The 19,320-nt window shown below is 38.6% G+C and overlaps 4 protein-coding genes and 1 non-coding gene across 7 annotated transcripts; all 5 read right to left on the bottom strand.

Moving 5' to 3' along the window:
- Nucleotides 1-553: 553 nt before the first annotated feature.
- Nucleotides 554-2,973, bottom strand: aimp2 (aminoacyl tRNA synthetase complex interacting multifunctional protein 2). Of its 3 annotated transcripts, XM_055223811.1 has the most exons (5): nt 2,849-2,973; nt 2,735-2,770; nt 2,029-2,247; nt 1,615-1,849; nt 554-977 (listed from the first exon to the last, which is right to left on the bottom strand). In XM_055223811.1, the coding sequence occupies exons 1-5, from the start codon at nt 2,861-2,863 to the stop codon at nt 592-594; spliced, it is 891 nt and encodes a 296-aa protein (XP_055079786.1). In that variant the 5' UTR covers nt 2,864-2,973; the 3' UTR covers nt 554-591. The 3 variants fall into 3 exon arrangements, with proteins under 3 accessions (XP_055079786.1, XP_033827203.1, XP_033827205.1); XM_033971312.2 differs by having other exon boundaries at nt 2,735-2,973; XM_033971314.2 differs by lacking the exon at nt 2,735-2,770.
- A 6,413-nt stretch (nt 2,974-9,386) lies between these two features.
- On the bottom strand, nt 9,387-11,468 carry pvalb8 (parvalbumin 8). Its single transcript, XM_033971317.2, has 5 exons — nt 11,129-11,468; nt 10,709-10,774; nt 10,274-10,406; nt 9,866-9,975; nt 9,387-9,644 (listed from the first exon to the last, which is right to left on the bottom strand). The coding sequence occupies exons 2-5, from the start codon at nt 10,767-10,769 to the stop codon at nt 9,619-9,621; spliced, it is 330 nt and encodes a 109-aa protein (XP_033827208.1). The 5' UTR covers nt 10,770-10,774; nt 11,129-11,468; the 3' UTR covers nt 9,387-9,618.
- Nucleotides 11,469-12,383: 915 nt separating this feature from the next.
- On the bottom strand, nt 12,384-12,455 carry trnaq-cug (transfer RNA glutamine (anticodon CUG)). The gene has a single exon. It is a non-coding gene; the product is annotated as a tRNA-Gln (tRNA).
- A 1,731-nt stretch (nt 12,456-14,186) lies between these two features.
- Nucleotides 14,187-15,781, bottom strand: LOC117375063 (parvalbumin beta-like). Its single transcript, XM_033971315.2, has 5 exons — nt 15,634-15,781; nt 15,244-15,310; nt 15,008-15,140; nt 14,544-14,653; nt 14,187-14,459 (listed from the first exon to the last, which is right to left on the bottom strand). The coding sequence occupies exons 2-5, from the start codon at nt 15,302-15,304 to the stop codon at nt 14,434-14,436; spliced, it is 330 nt and encodes a 109-aa protein (XP_033827206.1). The 5' UTR covers nt 15,305-15,310; nt 15,634-15,781; the 3' UTR covers nt 14,187-14,433.
- A 1,174-nt stretch (nt 15,782-16,955) lies between these two features.
- LOC117375064 (parvalbumin beta) lies at nt 16,956-19,008 on the bottom strand. Its single transcript, XM_033971316.2, has 5 exons — nt 18,901-19,008; nt 18,223-18,291; nt 17,838-17,970; nt 17,555-17,664; nt 16,956-17,246 (listed from the first exon to the last, which is right to left on the bottom strand). The coding sequence occupies exons 2-5, from the start codon at nt 18,281-18,283 to the stop codon at nt 17,221-17,223; spliced, it is 330 nt and encodes a 109-aa protein (XP_033827207.1). The 5' UTR covers nt 18,284-18,291; nt 18,901-19,008; the 3' UTR covers nt 16,956-17,220.
- Between the last annotated feature and the right edge of the window lie 312 nt (nt 19,009-19,320).

Raw genomic sequence — 19,320 nt, 5'->3', positions numbered from 1 at the left:
TTATTTTTGAAACATTTATCAACTGGAGTACTGACTAAGAAAGGAGTTCAAAGTTCAAACTAGAGGACTTTGATGTTGGAATTCCTCGACACACATTAACTTGATAAAAAAAATATGGACCGATAATAAACATTCTGCAAGAAAATAATAGCAGGAGCCCTGACATATGAATTTAATTGGCAAAATTAGAAGAAATACACATATTCAATACTCAAAACCAAATGAGACAATTTATTAATATTAGAATACAAATTTTACTTTTCAAAGTTTTCTTTTGATGTCAACACATACGCACACACACACACAATTGTATTAGGCACAACGTGGATGTTCAGTATAATTTAGTGTGTGGGCAGTCCCTTTAATCAGCCTCCATCTATAAAATATACCATGCTTGGACTAATGCATAAATCTGACTTGATTTTGAAAAGGAGGTATGTACTCACTTCACATTTTAGATGTTATAACACTAGCCAGCTTACTTCTGGTTTGGTAAGGTAATGTTTGTAGCAACCTGTAGCAAAATTAAGTTTCAATCTCAATATCCTTTCCCCCACTTTTCAATATTGTCTAAATTAAGAAAAGTTAATGTCACTGAAAGAGTTTTGCTGGGCTAAAATGGCCTAGATTCTCACAAGACTTAAGCCAACGCTGGACATTAGCAGGGGCAGAGGAGGCAGAGATACATTTTTGCATACAACAGAAACAAGCAATGTCTGCCAGAGAAAAGTCGGACCCAGCCACCCATGGGGTACGTCCCAGAGCAGAATTGAGAGCACGCAGAACAGTGGCTCGTTCCTTAGGACCACCCTCTGCCAGCTGAAAGAAAGCGGTGTCCACCCAACTATCCACCAGTGTTGCCAGTGCAGGGTCAGAGGGGTAAACGCTGAGCAATTTAAAGAGGAAACGGGCTACATTGGCCTCCCCTTCAATGGAGCACATATTTTGAATGCTGAACTTCATCTGGAGCTTCGGAACTGTGCAAAAGGAAGAAAGAAAATAAGCAATTAGTAAAAGATTTGTATGGGATGTTAATTTCTTACATACATCTGTACTACAAAACACAAATACATTATGATTTGGGTGCCTAGTACCTACAGAAAGGATGACACAGCTTTAAGGCCAGAATGCCCATGATTAGGTCAATGTATTTTTATTTATATATATATATATATATATATATATATATATATATATATATATATATATATATATATATATATATATAATTTTTATTTATTTATTTATTTGATAGGGACAGGGTATATTAATGAACATCTGTAAACAAAGTGTAAAAATGCCAGATTATAGCAAAAAATACAAATTTCCATCTGTTGTCCCTAGGCAGGTACACAAACAAATACCATAGACATTACAAAAATACAATAAAAGCAGCTAAAAGTGCTCACAGACCTATATATATATATACACACACACACACACACACACACACACACACACACACATATATATATATACATATACATACACACACACATATATATACATACACATATAAATAACCAATTTCAGTAAAAAAAAATATATATATATATGTATTTTTAAAATTTTTTTTTTACTATTCTGTAAAATCCCATAGTGAATGATTGTTACCATTTTTCCATATGAGTGTGAAGCCAAGTTGAAATAGCTGCCGGGCATAGCTGTCTGCATGGCGTGGTCCGAGGCAGGACAGGAGCTGTGATGGCACTCTGGGTATGGAAGAGTGCACATGGACAGATGACAGAACACGGTAACGTTGACACAGGAGGCCATGGAGCACAAACAGAGTCAGTGGTGGTTCAGCAGGGTTGGCATTGATCACAATATCACGAAGGGCACCAAGGTCCTGGTGATATAAGAGCAGAGCAAACAGATGCCATATTTAGCAATTCACTCAAACATCAAAACAAAGGCTCAACTGAAAGACAATAGCCTGATACAATGTTGTGAGTTTGTAACCTTGATAACATTATTCAAATGGGTGTGTCCACAAGATGATGTAAGCTGAGAAGAAATGGAATTCACCTTGCCCAATAGTGATTCCAGGTCAGCCGGGCTTTGGAAGGCTGTGTTAGTGGGGCTCTGTGAACATAAGCTGCTGCTGACTGTCAAGTCCAGATCTGCGTCTGGAGTGGTCACAGTCTTGGCCAGTCCCTCTACTGCCGCTTTCAGCTCGTACAGTTTTCGCATGATCTCATCCTGACGAGCCTCCAGGGCTTTAACTGCGGGGTCCACTTCACCATTCTGTGGTCAAATAGATGGACAATGGGTATGTGCAACTAGCACGACAACATACACTTTAAAGCCTGCACAGTGAAAATGTATACGGACAAAGTGTTCAACCCATACTGATGACACATAATCATTATTTTAATATAAATGCAATGGAGAAAAAAACACATCATGATAGCTTCTATCAGTTCATTTTGGATCACTATTGTCACTTAAAAAACACAATAAAAGAAAGGACAGGGCCACGTTTAGAAGCTAGGCTACAGAAAACTAGCGAAGAAAAGGAAGGAAAGGAGCCGGAAGACGGATTTGTTGGATCCAGTCACGCTTATTTTTCCAGCTTGATCCTTCTACATAGAGCCACATTGCATGATCAAGAAGTGTGAAACTTCATCGCGGATTAAATAGTCATAGAAGACAACGGTGTACAACAATACGTTTATGCTGACTAGCATGAGACTCAAACGTATTCTCTTTAATCAAAGGAATTAGCAGTTACCTGAAGCGCGTGGTCGGAGACGGAGCCGTTCCCGTCCTGCGCGTGGATATTTGGTAATTTGTACATGCACGTAGGTAAATCGACTTCTATGTGACCGCCACACACTGGCTTTACCTGGTACATGGGCATGGCGACGCCTGGACCCTGGCACGACCCTTTAATTTCTAAGTAGGTCCTGGCCACAGATGCCCTCAGCGGCTGATGTTGACAGGCAGCAGCAACAGTGCGGCCCGTAGCGCGAGCAGAAGGCCGCGTGACGTCACATCCGCTGTCAGAAAGACGCGCCATTCAAATAAACGTCTTAAAAACATTTTTGAAATTCACATTTTACTTTGTAACCATGTGACTGTTAGGAACAACATTTTTCTTCGTTTAAATATATATTTTTTATTATTCCATTTCTACTTCCAGACACACATTACATGCAGCTATCACTTATCTTCACTAGATGGCGCCTGTATATCATAAGATAAGATCAGAAATCAGAACCTTTATTTGTGCCAATGGGTAAATTTAAGTGTTGCAACGCAGGCTACAAGAACAGCAGGAGAATAAAAGTGTAATAAAGAATGAAATGAGAAATGAAAATATATTTAAATTCAACCATTTAGATGTTTTTTAGATGTAGTAATTTGAATAGAGTTAAGATACAAAAAGGAGTAAAATAATAAACTACAGCCCTGTGCATGCAGAGTAGGACTACAAGGCTACAAATTATTATTCACTCTGACTATGGTTATGTACAGTGCAGCATATGGACAAGGATAAGTAGCAGGTAAAGAGACAGTGTAGTATTGTATGGGGGGTGATTTACATTATTTTACAGTATTGCTCATGATTGGTTCAGGTGGATAACACATGTGAATACAAAAACCGATCTGAGTGGGAAGTGACCAGGTTATTTGATTCAAGTAAAATTCAAAATGCGTCTATGAAGAAATGCGTCTATGCTGATAATTGACTGTATTTCCTATGCTTCCCAGAAATAATTCTTAATAAAATGAAATAATCCAAGCCATGGTAAAGTGGTAGAATTTGTAAGATGAGACTCACTAAAAACCTGGAACTAAGTATAAATCTTAGCTGGAATAATTAAATAAGACATAATATGTAGATCTGTCAGAGTCTTTTCTGTGTGGAGTTTTGCACGTTTCTCCCCGTGTCTGGATGGGTTTCCTCCGGTTTCCCCGGTTTCCCCCATCAACCAAAACATGAACGCCCTTCGAGACAACTGTTGTTGTGAGTTTGGGCGTTACAAAAATAAAATGAATTGAATTGAGTTAGACTATAATAACTTAAATGGTTAGTGTTGGACAATATTGTCATCAGAAATAATAATATCATACTTAATCATCCAGTTGATAAACATAATTGTGTAGCATTGAATGGCAAGTGATCGTTTGACTCAATTACACAGGGCAAAACAATCCTCTACAACTTGGAAGCAACTTAAGAGGCCGTAACTTAGCTTGATCTCTTTCTCAAGTTTGACATGTCCTTATCAGAGGTGGCTAGTACTCAGTTACATTTACTCAGTTTAGATTACTAGAGGAACATTTCAAAGACAGTCCACTTCTTGGAGTTGTTTTCACTGCATATTTTACTTCCTCATGGGTATTATTTTGTTCAGTTTTGTAACAGTGCCCTTACTTGACAAAGGAATGAAATTAGTCCTTGGCTATAGTCTGGTGTGTCCATATTCATGTTGTGTCATGTTTGTTCATTTGCATGCATTGTCATTACATGATTTCTGTAACTTGCACCACTCTTTAGAAATAGTTCCCCCCAATATATCCCTTTGTATATTTACTTATATGTACTTAGCAATGTTATTTTGAACATTTTTTGGCCACTCATTTTTCTAATGAAAAAGTGCAACAGAGTTTTTCTTGTTACTCTGAATTATTTAATGTTCTTTGAAATCTGCTAGAAACAAAAGCCCACACGGCATAGGGTTATGTGTCTCTGAGGTAAAGGCCTGTGGGAAACCAGGCTTGGCATTGCAAAGGTGAATGCAAGGTGAAGTGCTTTGAGTCTATAGACAGTGGCAATGTAATCATTATTATCAGTTAGATTTAGTGGATTGTCTACCAAGAATTTAAATTATATCTATTGTAAATCAGTTTTGTCAACCAGCCTGGGACCTCTATGCAAATAGCACTGAGTAATAATTTAAAATGTTTTATTGAAAATATTTATGTTTGTAGCTTAGGTATAAATATAGAGTATAAAGACCCAAATGTGAGTAAAACTGACTGAATAAAATTCCAGGATTGTGGCCCATTCCACAAGGACTGGTATAGGTACAATGGTGACCACAGATTTTTTTAATAGGTTATATATTTTGCAAAGTTATGGTTGTGAAATTGATTGTGGTGCAATTATCCACACTGGCAATTGTGTAGCATTGTCCAGACAGCCAGTCAGCCCCATTCCTCCAGCCAAAATCTTATCTGATTGTAGCTTCTCATTTGGAACAGCCTGTAAAGAGTGCCTAAAGAGTCTCTCTCTGTCTCTCTCTCTCTCTCTCTCTCTCTGTCTCTCTCTCTTATGCAACACCAGTCCAACTGGGTGTAGCTTATTTTATTTAAATTTGACCAGACCGTTGAAAACAATCACTTAATTAGATGTGTCAGCCTTCAACTTCAACAAATCCTGCACCGTGCTTTCCTTGAAATCGCATGGAATTGCTACTGATATGCATGGATCTTTTATCATTTGTTAATGAAGAGAACCCATGCGCACATACATCATAAGTAGAGTCTCAGGACTAAGGCTTGTTGGTGAACAGAACCAGTGTTGTCATCCCCTGCATTATGGATAGAGTTCCTCCACGGAGCTCATTCAGCCCATTCAGTCATCCTAACACGCTAGTTAAATCTTTCACGATGTTCCTCCTCGTTCAGACTATCAGGTAGCCACATCTCCAGTAGCCACAACATCCCAAATGCTACGACCAGTTCCAAATGTGATCACCTTTGCGTCCCATCGGAACTACAGTAACTCGTAACCTGTGCTCACACAAGTAGCACAGTTTTTGTTGAAGACTCTATGTGCACATTAAAGTTTCACATAGACTTAATCAGTAAGGTGAGACAGACACTCCTTTCTTGATATGAGTTTTTTTGTGACAGTGAAGCTAAGGCATTAATTATTGAAGTAGTCAAGCAGACAGGTAGGCTGGGTCTCTGTCCATCCTGTACAGTGGAGTACAAAGCAATGCAGAAACTAGAACAATGTAACATGTAATACAATGAGAAACCGTGCTGCATAATGGCACGTGTTTCACAGGGAAAAGGGAAACAAACAAACAAAAAACCAGGTCCAAATTTCATCTTCAGGTTGATAGAATGGCATGTCAAATTTCTTATATCTTAGCATACATTATGGAGCTACAGTGTTCATAATGCAGAGAGAAGCCTATGCATGCACTCTGAGGCAGGGATGAAACACCTACTCTGAGGTCTGGGGTCAATGAAACCAAATCATTGAAAATCATTTAAAGGTGTTGTTTTGACCATGAGTGAAGAACATGTTAGCCCCACCCACTTAGTCCTTTTTCTCACAAGGGCCACAAGTGTCTGGCATCGTTACAGACAGCTGCTTATTTTACATGGTTCCCTGTCGGGAGCTTCTACACAACGTGCTGATGTGAAGGGGATTTCCTTTTGTTTGTGGCACATCCCCTCCATGATTCTATATAAATCGAAAGTTAAAACCATACTTGGGAGCATTCTCCATGGACATAGATCCGTTTTATGGCATATTGTGGAATATTGTCACCAAAGCAATAACATTTCCATGGAAACAAGCTGCTGGAAGCCCTCCTCCAGGTTAAGACTGGTTTGTCAAAATGCTAGCTTTCTCACAGTAAGAACACACGTTTCCACAAAGAAAAACAAATATCATGCTTTTATTTTAACATATTGTTTACTAAAAGTTACCCAGATTTTGATTTTGTGGGCAATGTTTATAAAATTAAACAAGAAAACTACATGATTATGACCCTCGGGCCTCTTGTTCTCCCTATTCTGCCCTTGCATATAAGCCTACACTTGTATGCTGTTCCCATGGAAATGCTTTAAACTTTGCATGGGAAGGTCTTGGTCCTACTTCCTCTAAGAATCTTCTCCTGAATCATCAACATTATTAAAATATGTACTAAAAATCATGAACACTCACTAAAATGATTGTTATTATGTTCACCTGACTATTACTATTTTATAATCATAATCACAGTGGATAGAAATGTGAGAGTGACTCAGGTGGTGGGGCGATGCATTATAACTATAAGAGCTGTGGGTGAGCCAGTGAGTGGATTGCATGTTGGGCTGTACATTATCTAGTGGAAAGAGCAGACAGTATCTCTATTTGAATCTTGGGCATGTCACTCTACTGTCTCACCTGTGGCCTTTGGTCCAGTATGTACTCATCACATGATGTGGTATAGCTGTACCTCCACTGTAGCCCATCCAGCAGTTAGTGTCAAGAGCTCACATTTCCTTCCTGTTAACAACTCCTGACATACCGGGGTCATGGCACCATTGTGTGCAAGTGGCGTCTCTTACCTGCAGGCTTCTCCCACCTCTACAGGGCAGCAGCATCATTCACTGTAAGGAATCAAGTGGCTGCTTTTTGAACTTGGAGGCCTATGATGAGTCCTCAACAGTGATCCAAGACAATTTACAACTATTAGGCCAATAGGAAAACTGCAAGAAGGGAAATTCCGAGTTGTCTTTACATTCTATTAAGATGTATCTGCACTATTTCTTATTCCTCCTTCTGCTGCTCAGCATGTCTCCTGTGTAAAGGCTACCCTCTCACTCTGACTTTTTACATTTTTATGTAACTGCTCGTGTGGGTGCAAAAGAAACAAAAGTCATGGTGCACACTCCAAATCAAGGCTCCATTTCTCTGACTGCATCTGCTGTGTACCAGTGACTTCAGGTAATACTTAGGTTGACTTGTAGTGGTGAGGATCAGGAGACTGTTAATTGTCAGCTTCTACATATAATCATGATCACATCGACCTTATGAGAAGGCCTATTCTGTGAAAGATATGTTGCTCTACTCTGTATTTTGGTGCATCTAGTGGGCGGTTTGACAGTGAGGTGGTGGTTAATTTTAATCCGGTAAGTGTAGAGAATGGAGCTACATGCTATTTAAAGGGAAATACTGAGTTCATGTGTGTCTATTACACTTCTCAAATTTTCTATTCAGACTCAGTGTATGATGGTAAAACAAAAATCCTGAAGAAATCAACTCACAAGTTGGTTAGAGAGTTACATACAAAATAAATGAGATCGATGAGGAAAAGTGACCACACAAAACTGAAAGGTCCCTCTCCAACAGGGAAGACAGCAGCACTGTTCTGTTGGTCTCATGCCCACTCTCACTTGTAGTTACCTTCTGCTCTCAGCCATGCAGTCATAAAGATCACAGTAGTTATTACACCTGTTTACACAGCAAACACTCACAGTTAATGTAAGCCAGTGCAGTGTATATTTTGAGCTCATAACTATGTGCATTGTTTTTCAATATGAACAATGTTGTATGTATGTGATCTGCTAAAACAAGACATGGCCTTGAATTAAAAATGTTGCACAAATATCCAGTTGTATTTGAAAATTAAATAATGCTACATAGTTAATGTTAACCAACCACCTGTGTGTGTTTTCTGTCTTGTTACCTTATGATAGAACTTGCTGTATTATTCATTTACATTTACTATGTATTATTTGTCAATGTGCTTCACTCTTAGTGAACTGTGTAATGCTCTTATTTTGAGAGTGGATCCCAGGAAGAGTAATAATTGCACTTGCAAAGAGTAATGGTTATCTTTAAATAAAGAAAGAAATACAAGTAGTCAAATTATTATTATTATTTATTTATTTATTTGGTCAGGACAGTGCAAGTTATAGTGGACACAGATGACATGCTGTAAACAGGCTGGATTGTAGCCATGGTCTGATTTCCATATTGCTATAACAAACACATTCTCATTCATACACACAAGAACAGTGAAGTGTTGTACCTAATACACATTAGAGTCACTGCTGCCTCACACCTGGTATTCCCAGCAGTCTCCCATCTAGTACTAACCTGGCCCAACTTTGCTTAGCTTCTAAGATCAAATCAGGTCTGATCTCAGGATGTATGGCCAATTAATGTTTTTGTTGTTTGTTTTAATTGTTACAGTGCTTGTGGTGATCAATCAGTTGATTTGATTTTTGAATGTTTTCACAATACTAGTCATTCTGAGCTGCCTTCATAGCTGTCGTTCAGCTTTCCCCAGGTTCATGTGGGTTTATTTACAAAGCTGAGGTCAGGCGTCACTCGATCCTGCCGTAATGTCACTCAGGTGCTCTTCAAGGTCAGTCCCTGCACTTCTGGCCCTGCTTTGCTGGACTCACTCAGGGAAAAAGATACACTCCTGCCCTGTTTGCAGACCCATGTCACTTCCTATACACCTGACACGAGCAGTCTCTCTTAATTACTCCTGTCTTAATCACTGAACACTGCTGCTACTGCTGTAAAGAATAACTTAATTTGCATATGACCTCAATTTCAACATAAATCCCTCTAATATTTTTTTCTTAAAACTACTCAACAAGACACTTTTAATATCAGTGAACACACAAAGCCACAAAAGTTGGATTTTAGTTTTATTTTATTTGGTAATTTTTCATTTTGGGCGCGCATATATAGTTATGAGTCTACATAAATGAAAAGGGAAAAGCGATGACATCGTTGATGGTTGAGGACCTGAGAGACTTCCATTACATCAGAGGGAATAAGAAGAACATCATTTCTAGTCAGATGGGATATGATTCACTACACCTACAGAGCCCTTAGAGCAGGGGATAGGGCAGATCAAGAATGATTTATGACAAGACCATAGCCTGGAACTCTGTGGAAAAGAGAGAATATAGCATTACTACAGCAAAACATCTCTCTCTCTCTCTCTCTCTCTCTCTCTCTCTCTATATATATATATATATATATATATATATATATATATATATATATATATATATATATATATATATATGCATATTCTTCAAGCAGTACTGTCAAATACTTCTTGTCCACATCTTCTATAATAATAATAATAATATTTAATTTCCTCACCATCTACTCCAATTCGTCCATCGCTGTCATCATCGGCGGCGCACAGGAAGGCTCTAGTCTCCGAGTCTGTGAGGGCACGAGCACCTGGACAGAACCGCTGCAGGAAGAACCTGAACAAAACACCACACAATTATGGGTTAGTGAGAGACACCAAGTCAGTATCATCAAAGTACAGAGTAAGCAACAGTCACGTGAATTTGAACTCTGGTTGGTTAAGTTGAATTTAACGATTAGATTTAAAAGTGCTTTAATGGAACATAAGAAAACATGAATTTTCCAAATTCATGTTGCCTTATGTTCCATGAATGCACTTTTAAAATGATAATACCAGTAAAGGTTGTATTTCATTTTTTGAGTCAACCTAGTTTTATATTGCGGAGCAGCAAAGTTCATGGTTCACAAACTTACTTGAGCTCTTCCTCCTCAATAAAGCCACTGTTGTCATTGTCGAGGATGGAGAAGACTTTCTTCACCTCAGCTGCGCTCTTCTTGGAGAGGCCACACAGCTGGAAAAACTTCTTGGGGCAGAAGGAGTCTGGTGCTGAATAAACAAGAAGAAATGGTTGTTGGATGTGTATGACTGGATGAATGTAATAATCTTTGTCAGCTAAGTGTATTCATGAAATGAGGGTAAATATTGCATTATAACTGTGCTGCACTATAAGCTTCATCATATTCTATGGCATTACAGCATCACTCAGACAGATGACATTTCTACACCCTCATTGGTGAACTATACAGAGTAAGGAGCAGAAATACACAGTGTATATAGAAATGCCAGTATATGCCAGAATTTACAATAGGAACTTAGTGTGCAATAATCCTGTTGGTGGAAGTTGATACCTTGGCAGTCCTTGATAGCACTGTCAATGGCATCAGCAGAGAGGACAGATGTGAGAGACATTTTTCCTGTAAAGAAACATCAAAGACAATGCATCAGTGTATACATAGAAAATACAGCACCAAACTACAGCCTCAATGAAGAAAAAGGACATGTATAAAATGAGTAGTGGCCCTTTAAGAAGTTTTGACGATTAAACTGGTGCACAGCATTCCAAGACCAGGTTACTTCAAAATTATGTAACTTCTTGTCTTCCAAAGCTTGCAGCCCATCTTCTTACTAAGCTTTCTCCACTTTTACTCACGATTTTAGTTGCCTTTAACTTCGTGGTGTCACAAAAACTTCTACAAAAATGCGCCAAAAAGCACTGGAAACAACAAGAGCTCCCCGCATGCCCGCACCTCGGTCCAGCCGCCACTTACCGTGTGGAGCGTGTTCTCGTCCGGCTGGAGAAGTGATGCAGCAGAGAGTGGTAAGGCTATGTGGTGACTGCTGTCCGTCAACGTGGGATTTATATAGGTCTGATTACAGTGACAATGGAGATCGCTTGAGTTACCTGTCTGTGGATCAAATTCTAAAAAGCCCGCCCCTGATCCAATTTCTCTGCTAACTAATTAACCTTTACTATTTATAACGCTTCTAGGTACTCACACACACCCTGGACATCTGTAAAGCCCTGGTAACTCACAAATTAAGTAAAAAAAACGCATAGTCATCTGCCTCCTTATTCTTCCACGCACCCTTCTGTCAACTCTGCTCCCCTCCTACTACCACCTCCAACATCATGAAGTAGCCTAAATGCAGGGAAGTTCCACTGCAGTCTTCATCTCTCTCTATCTCTCATTTTTTTTTACACATCCCCTGTTGTATAACTGAAGGTTTTGAAGGTTTCAATTGTAAAAACAGATTTTGACCATTTTGAAAAATGGTTAAAATGTTTTTTTTTTCTTTCTTTCTTTCTGTCTGTCTGTCTTTCTTCTTCTTTTTTTGTATTTTATTTTATTTTATTTTATTTATTTTTTTACAATTTTCTACAGATATTACCAATGAAAATTATTTCTAGTGGATTTTATTTAGGTGGAATGGAATCATATTTTGATGGGATTAAACTACATTTGGCTTTTGAAAACATTACTACATAAAAGGTAAAATGCAAGCCTCCAATGACTTTAAAAAATGTATCCTAATGCCATACTGTGGAAAATTCAAGGCAAAGCAATAACAAGCCCATGGAGACAAGAAGGTGGTGGACCTTCCACCAGAAAAGTGCACATTTAAGATGATGTCAGATGTTTCCTAGTGTTTACCTTACTGAACTGCTTTGTCAACTGTTTTGTCATTGCAAGCAATGATGGTGCATAACATGTACTCTTGGCTTTAATAATATAGAAATTATGTAAATAAACCAGATGTACTTCACAGTGGGGTTAACTGCATGTTTTTTCCAGTTACAGATTGAGCCAGAGTGGAGGACATGTGTAGCCCCCAGCAGCTCAGACACACCAACAAACAGAAGGGTCATTAAACACAGTCCTGTGAGAGTGGACGCTGCAGAAACAGAAGGTTGGGGATGTAAGGTGAGTTGAAGGTTTGTAAATGCAGCAATGCAAAGGCAAAGGGACTCAGTATACACAATTTCTACATTAGACCCTTTAATATTATCCATAAGAGGAAAACAGGTCCCACCGAGATTTGAACTCGGATCGCTGGATTCAGAGTCCAGAGTGCTAACCATTACACCATGGAACCACATGTCATTCCTCTGTGTATCGCCTTGAGTTGTCACCAAAGTAGGTCCTGAAAGTGGATCTGGGGGATATCCTAAACTACATCCACAGGAGGGACAGTGGCATGGGTGGACCACCTTCCTTAAAAGCAATAGTGTCTTTAAAACATGTAAGAAAGGAAATTTTAAATAAAGTATTGTTATAGGATAATATTACATTTTTGCAACAGCAAAAGGTTAGGAAGATTGATTCTTGAAAATATAATAATAAAAACACTAATAGGCTATAACAACTTATTCAGAGATAAATTATTCATGAAATGTTTTCATTCTTGGTTTGATTAAAAAAAAAAAAGTTTTTATCTCTAGAAAACATTTGCACATATGCAGTTAGTTTGTGAATCATATGGACACTTCTTACAGTACACATTAAGTTGCACACTAACATAAAACACAGGTAGTGTTTTATAAATAATATTGTATTGTAAGATTTCATCATATTGTGAAACAAACAATAATGTTCTTGTACAGCATTATTTTGCTGTAAACTGTCTCTTTGGTAAATGTCAAAACTTTTTACATTTTCTTACATTTGTATATATGCCAGAAGGGGCCTACTGTATAAGCTGTAAAAGCATGAAAAAGGTTCTAATGATATTGTTCAAATTGTGGATTTGTGTGTAAATAAGTCACTGACCACTGAGCAGAAGCCCATCCTCACAGTGGACCTGCATGTTTCCTGACACCTTGTGCACCTATAGTGTTACTGAGTGATCATTTATTCATTTACATTTACTAATGTCCTGTGAGCTTCAGCCTGGATGTATAGACCGGAAGACAACCATTCTGTGTGGTGTTATAACTTCATTTAAGTAAAGGTGATGTTACACAGTTGACAAGGCCTGTTGAAAAGCATGGGGAAACTTACACCATCTGACTAGTATCGTCTGCATTTTTGAATGGCAATATTTTCTTTTAGATAAGTAAAACTAGACAAGTGAAATTTTAAAGTTAGGAATGAATCAAACAATAGGCCTCTAATAGGCCACTGTTTCTACTGTTACTATCTACTACAGTGATTACCAGCATTACTGCCAGAACCAAAACACCATGTAAATGATGTATTTCTGCAATCAATTGTATATCCAAAATGTGTGAATAATGTTAAATGATACTGTGTGTATTTTACAGTGAGATTCTGGAAACATATCTATTGTAAATATTGTAGATTAGTTAAAAATCTATCTTCACTACATGGTGTTATTTAGGAAGCTGCTGTTTATAACTCTCTGAACCTGCTGAACCTACGTTGCTCATACGTCTCTTTCAGTTGATGTAGTGCCATCTAGTGGCAGATCTCTGGAGTCATTCTCGTACTCGCGTCACAACTTGAATTTATAATTTATGAATTTGTAGGTCTATTTCAGTCTTTGTCCGAATAAAACACATTAAAAAACAGTCTGTCAACAAAAGTCCTGTATAGGCAGTGAATGAAATATAACAAAACATGAAACTTTAGTAATTTTAGAATAATATTTTTTATATGTGTGTGGAGAGTCTGGACACAGTGCTGTATTATTCATGGTAATTTAATTGTTTCATATAGGGATAATCTTTGTCAACACACAAAACGTGTCTTATTAAAAAAAAAAAAAAAAAAGATAATTGCTTTAACATAGCTGTTAATATGCATTATTGCTGTATATTAGTATTGTACCATTGCAGAGAGAAACTTTAAGGTCAATTAAAGGAGATTCTGGACCATAGCAAAAGAATATTTATTCTTTTAACTGTTCTTTCCTGGAAAGTGCATCATAAATTTTACAATAAGCAAAATTCATATTTAAGACATGAACACAACCGAGCGACATTCACAATCATTTTTGGACAGTGTGTTGCATAGGAGGAATTGTCTCTCAAGCAAATGTATAAAAATTATTTATATAATCAGATGAAAAGGGGAGGTGGTTCCATTAGAGCAGGTCTTGGTCGGTTGCCACTCTATGCCTTAACCAGGGCAGTGAACTCTGCAAAAGACACAGACAGACAGCACAGTTGGTCAGTCTATTTTGTGACAATCATCTGGAGAATGTGTTTTACAGGATGCACACCATCAGCGCCGATCTTGCCATCTCCGTCACTGTCACCGGCCTTGAGGAAAGTCTTGGTCTCACCGTCGGTCAGGGCGCGTGCACCTGACTTGAAGTTCTGCAGGAACAGTCTGGAGACATGCACAAAATAAAGTGGTTAGTCATAATATGTTTATGTGCACATGTAAAGACAGTAGTTATGTGTGCATTGTTTTCAAGTGGAAGAGCATGAATCTTCTGTCAGGCACCTGAATGGCTTGCTATGAATAAATGACCTTGGCCCATAAGGCATGCAAACTATACATTCTTTGGTTTCTTTAAGACACAGCTCCAACTTCACAGTTTTATATTGCAACACTAGAATGTGCACCCTGACTATAATGTATAAATACAAGTGGCTATAGGGCAAACTAACTAAAATATGCTTTTTGTTATGACTTTGTGGGAGTGATTGCTCCAGGTATGTGTATGTTCGACTATCTTACTTCAGTTCATCCTCCTCAATGAAGCCACTCTTGTCCTGGTCAATGATGGCGAAGGCCTTCTTGAGATCATCTGCGGACTTGCCAGCCAGACCGCAAGCCTTGAAGAACTTCTTGTGGTCGAATGTGTCAGCATCTACACAACACATGGTGCAATGTAAAATACTTTCCACAAATACAAAAAATATATTCACAGTACTAAAATAAACAAGCAATTCTAAGTAAGTCTTTTGTCCCACCTTTGCACCCATCCAGGGCTGCAGCGACGTCAGCATCATTCAGTACACCTGCGAAGGCCATTGTGATCTAAAAGACAAAAAAAATATAATATAAGCAAGAGCAAGTGTTAAAAAAAATAAAAAAATAAAAATACTAGATAGAATCAGCAATGAATTTTGAAAACTTGGCTTGAATTAAACAGAATTTAAAATCCAAAAGTAGTTACTCAGATTTAAAGATAAGTTCCATTGACTGCTATAAAACAGCTCTCGTAGTAGTGTAATCCTTATCTCCACGCATCCCTCATAAATCCTTTAGTTCAAATGTTTCCTCAAAGGTGATGTAGCGGATGGCAAATGCATATCCCACTTTTTTCCTCCTTTTTCTTTTCTTTCTTGTCTTTCACTCACCTCCTGTCTTCTGTTTGTAGGGTACGGATGACACGGACAAGACTCAAGTCGGCTGCAGTGATTTACCCACTGCTCCTGATGACCTTTTATAGTTTCCTCTCCATCCGAACACCGGGCACAAGACAACTGACACCGCGTGAAGAAGAAGGGGGTTGGCGAAAAAAGACCAGCTCTATTTTAAGTTTCACAAATGAAGACGCTTAAAAGGTGCGTTTGAAGAAGTCTGTGATATCCCCCTCTGCCCTGCGCTAAGAATAGGCCTGGCCACTGCTGAGGAGGGTGAATTGGAAATGCACACACCATGCTCTAGAGAGTGGACACTGATCTTTGTGTAAGTGACATGTATTGGTTGTTCTGTTTATTTTGTATTGACTAGTATTGTTTAGTTCAATATAAATGGTTAGGTTCCCTTTTATTTTCCAGGTCATTTGAAATAACCTCCCTTGCTTTAGTAATGCAGAAGGTTGCAGAAAAAATGTGAAACAAATACATAAATACATTTTATTCTAGCTATTGTATTCTTAAGTTCCCAAAATTAAATAAAATTGCACATTATTTTCTTCAGAATGTATGGTTGAGTTTCTACTTGTCTTCAAACTGAGGAAAAACAGTTGAAGCCAGAAGGTGGCAGCATTGCTATGTAAGATAAATAGTAGGCACTTGTTTTGCCCACTAGTTTACAGTAACAAGACCACCCTGTCATTTGATCATCTTTAAAACTGTGATAAATCTGAACTCTAGTCCCCCACCTAAAATCTGGTGTGAAGGACAAGCTGCCTTCATTCACATGGAGTTTTATGAATGTCACCGTCTTGAGAGTGGAGATAGAGACAGTCAAATAGATGATTTAAGAAGTCCTGAGTTCGCTAAAGATCTGCAACTCTGCACCAGATTCGTGCTGCTGCTGAAAGGATTTGCTGATGCAACAGTGACTGTGAATAGCCCTCCTGTTGCCACAGCACATCACCTAATTGACTACACAGCAGTTGGTAGGAGGAAAAAGCCCTTGGACCAGAGCAGCTCATTGCAGGATGTGTGACAGCTATCGGGTGAAAAGCTTGTTCGTGGGCTGAATGAGTGAGCTAGTGAGCAGGGCCCCCTCCATGTGGTGTGTGGTATCCTGGCTTTAGTCCAGTGACTACTCCCCTGTCCCATTAACCAATTATTAAATCGGCCCATCAATCTTTCAGTGGTTCCCACTGATTCACAAGAGCAATGAGATAAGGCAGCTGTAGGCCTCTTCCTCTACCAGCTGCCTTGTCATCACTATAAAGCTAAACAGTAAACTGTGTCCATGCAAAAAATGACCGCCTAGATTCAAATCACTTTACACCAAAAGAGTATTTATTCCTGGTTATTCACTCTTCCTCAAAAGTGCATTTGGTGTTGTACAATTTGCACAAATCATTTTCAAAACATTAACACAATAATATTTACATAGGCAGTAAATATGTGTTTGAATGTTGAGAAACAGTCCGCAGGCAACTCATAAATAAGGTATAAAAAATATTCTTTCAGCTGATGATACTGAATCTTGCAAGGAGTTCGCAGTTCCATGAAAAGAAGTAGTTCTTGGTCAATGGAAATTTATGCCTTTACAAGGGCGGCAAACTCTGTAAAAAGTAGAATAAAATGTTTATTAGTGAGGAACAAAGCTCAATTAGAAAGTAAAGTCAATAAGGTGCCCTTATTGAAGCCATTCTTTGACCAAGAAGCTGTGAATTGTGTCAATTAAAATGTGAAGTGCAGAATCTGAATTACTTGTTTTTAAATATTTACTTTATTACTTTTATCTAAAGATTTAGATCCCATTAGAAATTGTTATTAGAAAGTGTTAGAAAGTGTGTATTGTGTATAAAGTTTTTATCGGGCCAGATAGTGTGTTGATCCAATGATGTGATAATGTTCAAAGTAAACTTACCATCAACTCCGATCTTGCCATCACCATCGCTGTCACCAGCAGACAGGAAAGTCTTGGTCTCCTTGTCGGTGAGTGCTCTGGCACCGGCAGAGAAGTTCTGCAGGAACAGCCTAAGAAACAAAACATTTTTAGCTGTATAGAAAATTGTTGTTTTAAAGAATTTTCAAGGCCATTCTAACAAATGTAAAGTTAAGGGAAATATTTCAGTTTTAAGGCTAATCCCACTAACATTTGCATTATAGGGCTTTCCTGGCCTTAAGATCAGTGCATTTCCTGTACTTACTTCAGTTCCTCCTCCTCAATGAAGCCACTGTTGTCCTGGTCAATGATGGCGAAGGCCTTCTTGACCTCATCAGAGGACTTGCCAGCCAGGCCGCATGCCTTGAAGAACTTCTTGTAGTCGAAGGAGTCAGCAGCTGCAATACAACATTTGTTTTATGACTTAGTTCAAACATGGGCGACTGGACAAGTTTCACACTGCACTACAGTGTTGATGTAATGTGAGAACTGAGCCTGTCAGTTTGTGAAACGCATTCCCAAAGTGAGAATTTGAGCCTTTGTGGATGCAGCTAATTAATATCAACCGAGAGAAATAAACTGCTAGGAAATGCTGATGATATCAGTGGGGTGATCTCATGTGCATACCAGGGAAGAGAAAGTCTGCTTACCTGCGCAGCCATCAAGGGCGGCTTTGACTTCAGCATCGTTGAGGACACCAGCGAAGGCCATTTTTTATTCTGTCAAAAACAACAAAAGTTAGTTCAGAAAATGACATACAATAAAGATTCTATAATATATGTGAATTTGCCCAAAACACAAAAAAACTGCTAAAATGGTGAGTGAAACAAAACCAATAGCCCATTATATTAATGTAATTAGCTTTCTGTTAGTAGGCTACTAAAAAAAAAAAAAAAAACAAAAAAACAAAAAACAAAAAAAAAACAAAAAAACTTGCACTACTGGCTGTCTAATAAAAAAACATCCCAGGCAATGATTTAGTTAGGATGCATTTCAGCTAGTGATGAATTTAGAGGTTTTATTTTAATCCCAAATGTTGATTCAGCTTCAGATCTAAATAGAAGGTAGTTCCTCTGGAGAGCCTCCAAAAAGCAGCTCAGTAACGCAGTGATGCACATGCGTCCATCTGTATCATCCACGGCCGAGCCTATCTACAGTAAAAGAGCGCTTATGATCCAAAGACTCCGCTCCTCTGATCTCTTGGGTTTTCAGCCGTGTGCTCCTTGTAGATGTTCGCTATGTTTTCTCTCTCCAGTCCAAAGCTTGTTGCTTGTGTCTGAATCCCTTTCCTCGTAGCAGTTTAGAAGTGTGGCCTTCAGTCCACTCACCTTTTGCGCTGCGTTGAGGCGAGTGAAAACCAAGGCGGACTCGAGTGAATGCCAAGAGCCCTTAACCCTCTCGCTTATATATCCTTGAGCAACACCATTTACAGAGCTTTGAGTCTCAGTATCGGGTACCAAGATGCATGGGTTTCGAAAAAATGTGTCTAGTAGTCTAGGCCTATTTTTAGGTGAACAAATGAGGATGCTACCATGTGTGCGGAGGCCTATAGCTAGACGTGTGGAAACCCGAGCAGGCCCTCTGCTCACTCACTTCACTGGCACACATGTGATTTATGACCAATATTTAAGATGCTCGATGTCGCAAATATGTCACTATATAGAATAGAAGTGAAAACAGTGATGCGCAGCGGGGTCCTGACCTACATTGTTAGTTTGCGTGATAGGCCCGTATTATCAAATAAGTGT

This window comes from Periophthalmus magnuspinnatus, chromosome 8 (genome assembly GCF_009829125.3).
Source record: "Periophthalmus magnuspinnatus isolate fPerMag1 chromosome 8, fPerMag1.2.pri, whole genome shotgun sequence".
NCBI classification, from domain to species: Eukaryota; Metazoa; Chordata; class Actinopteri; order Gobiiformes; family Gobiidae; genus Periophthalmus; species Periophthalmus magnuspinnatus.
Note: the sequence above shows the minus strand (reverse complement) of the source record. Positions and strands in the feature narration are given on the sequence as shown.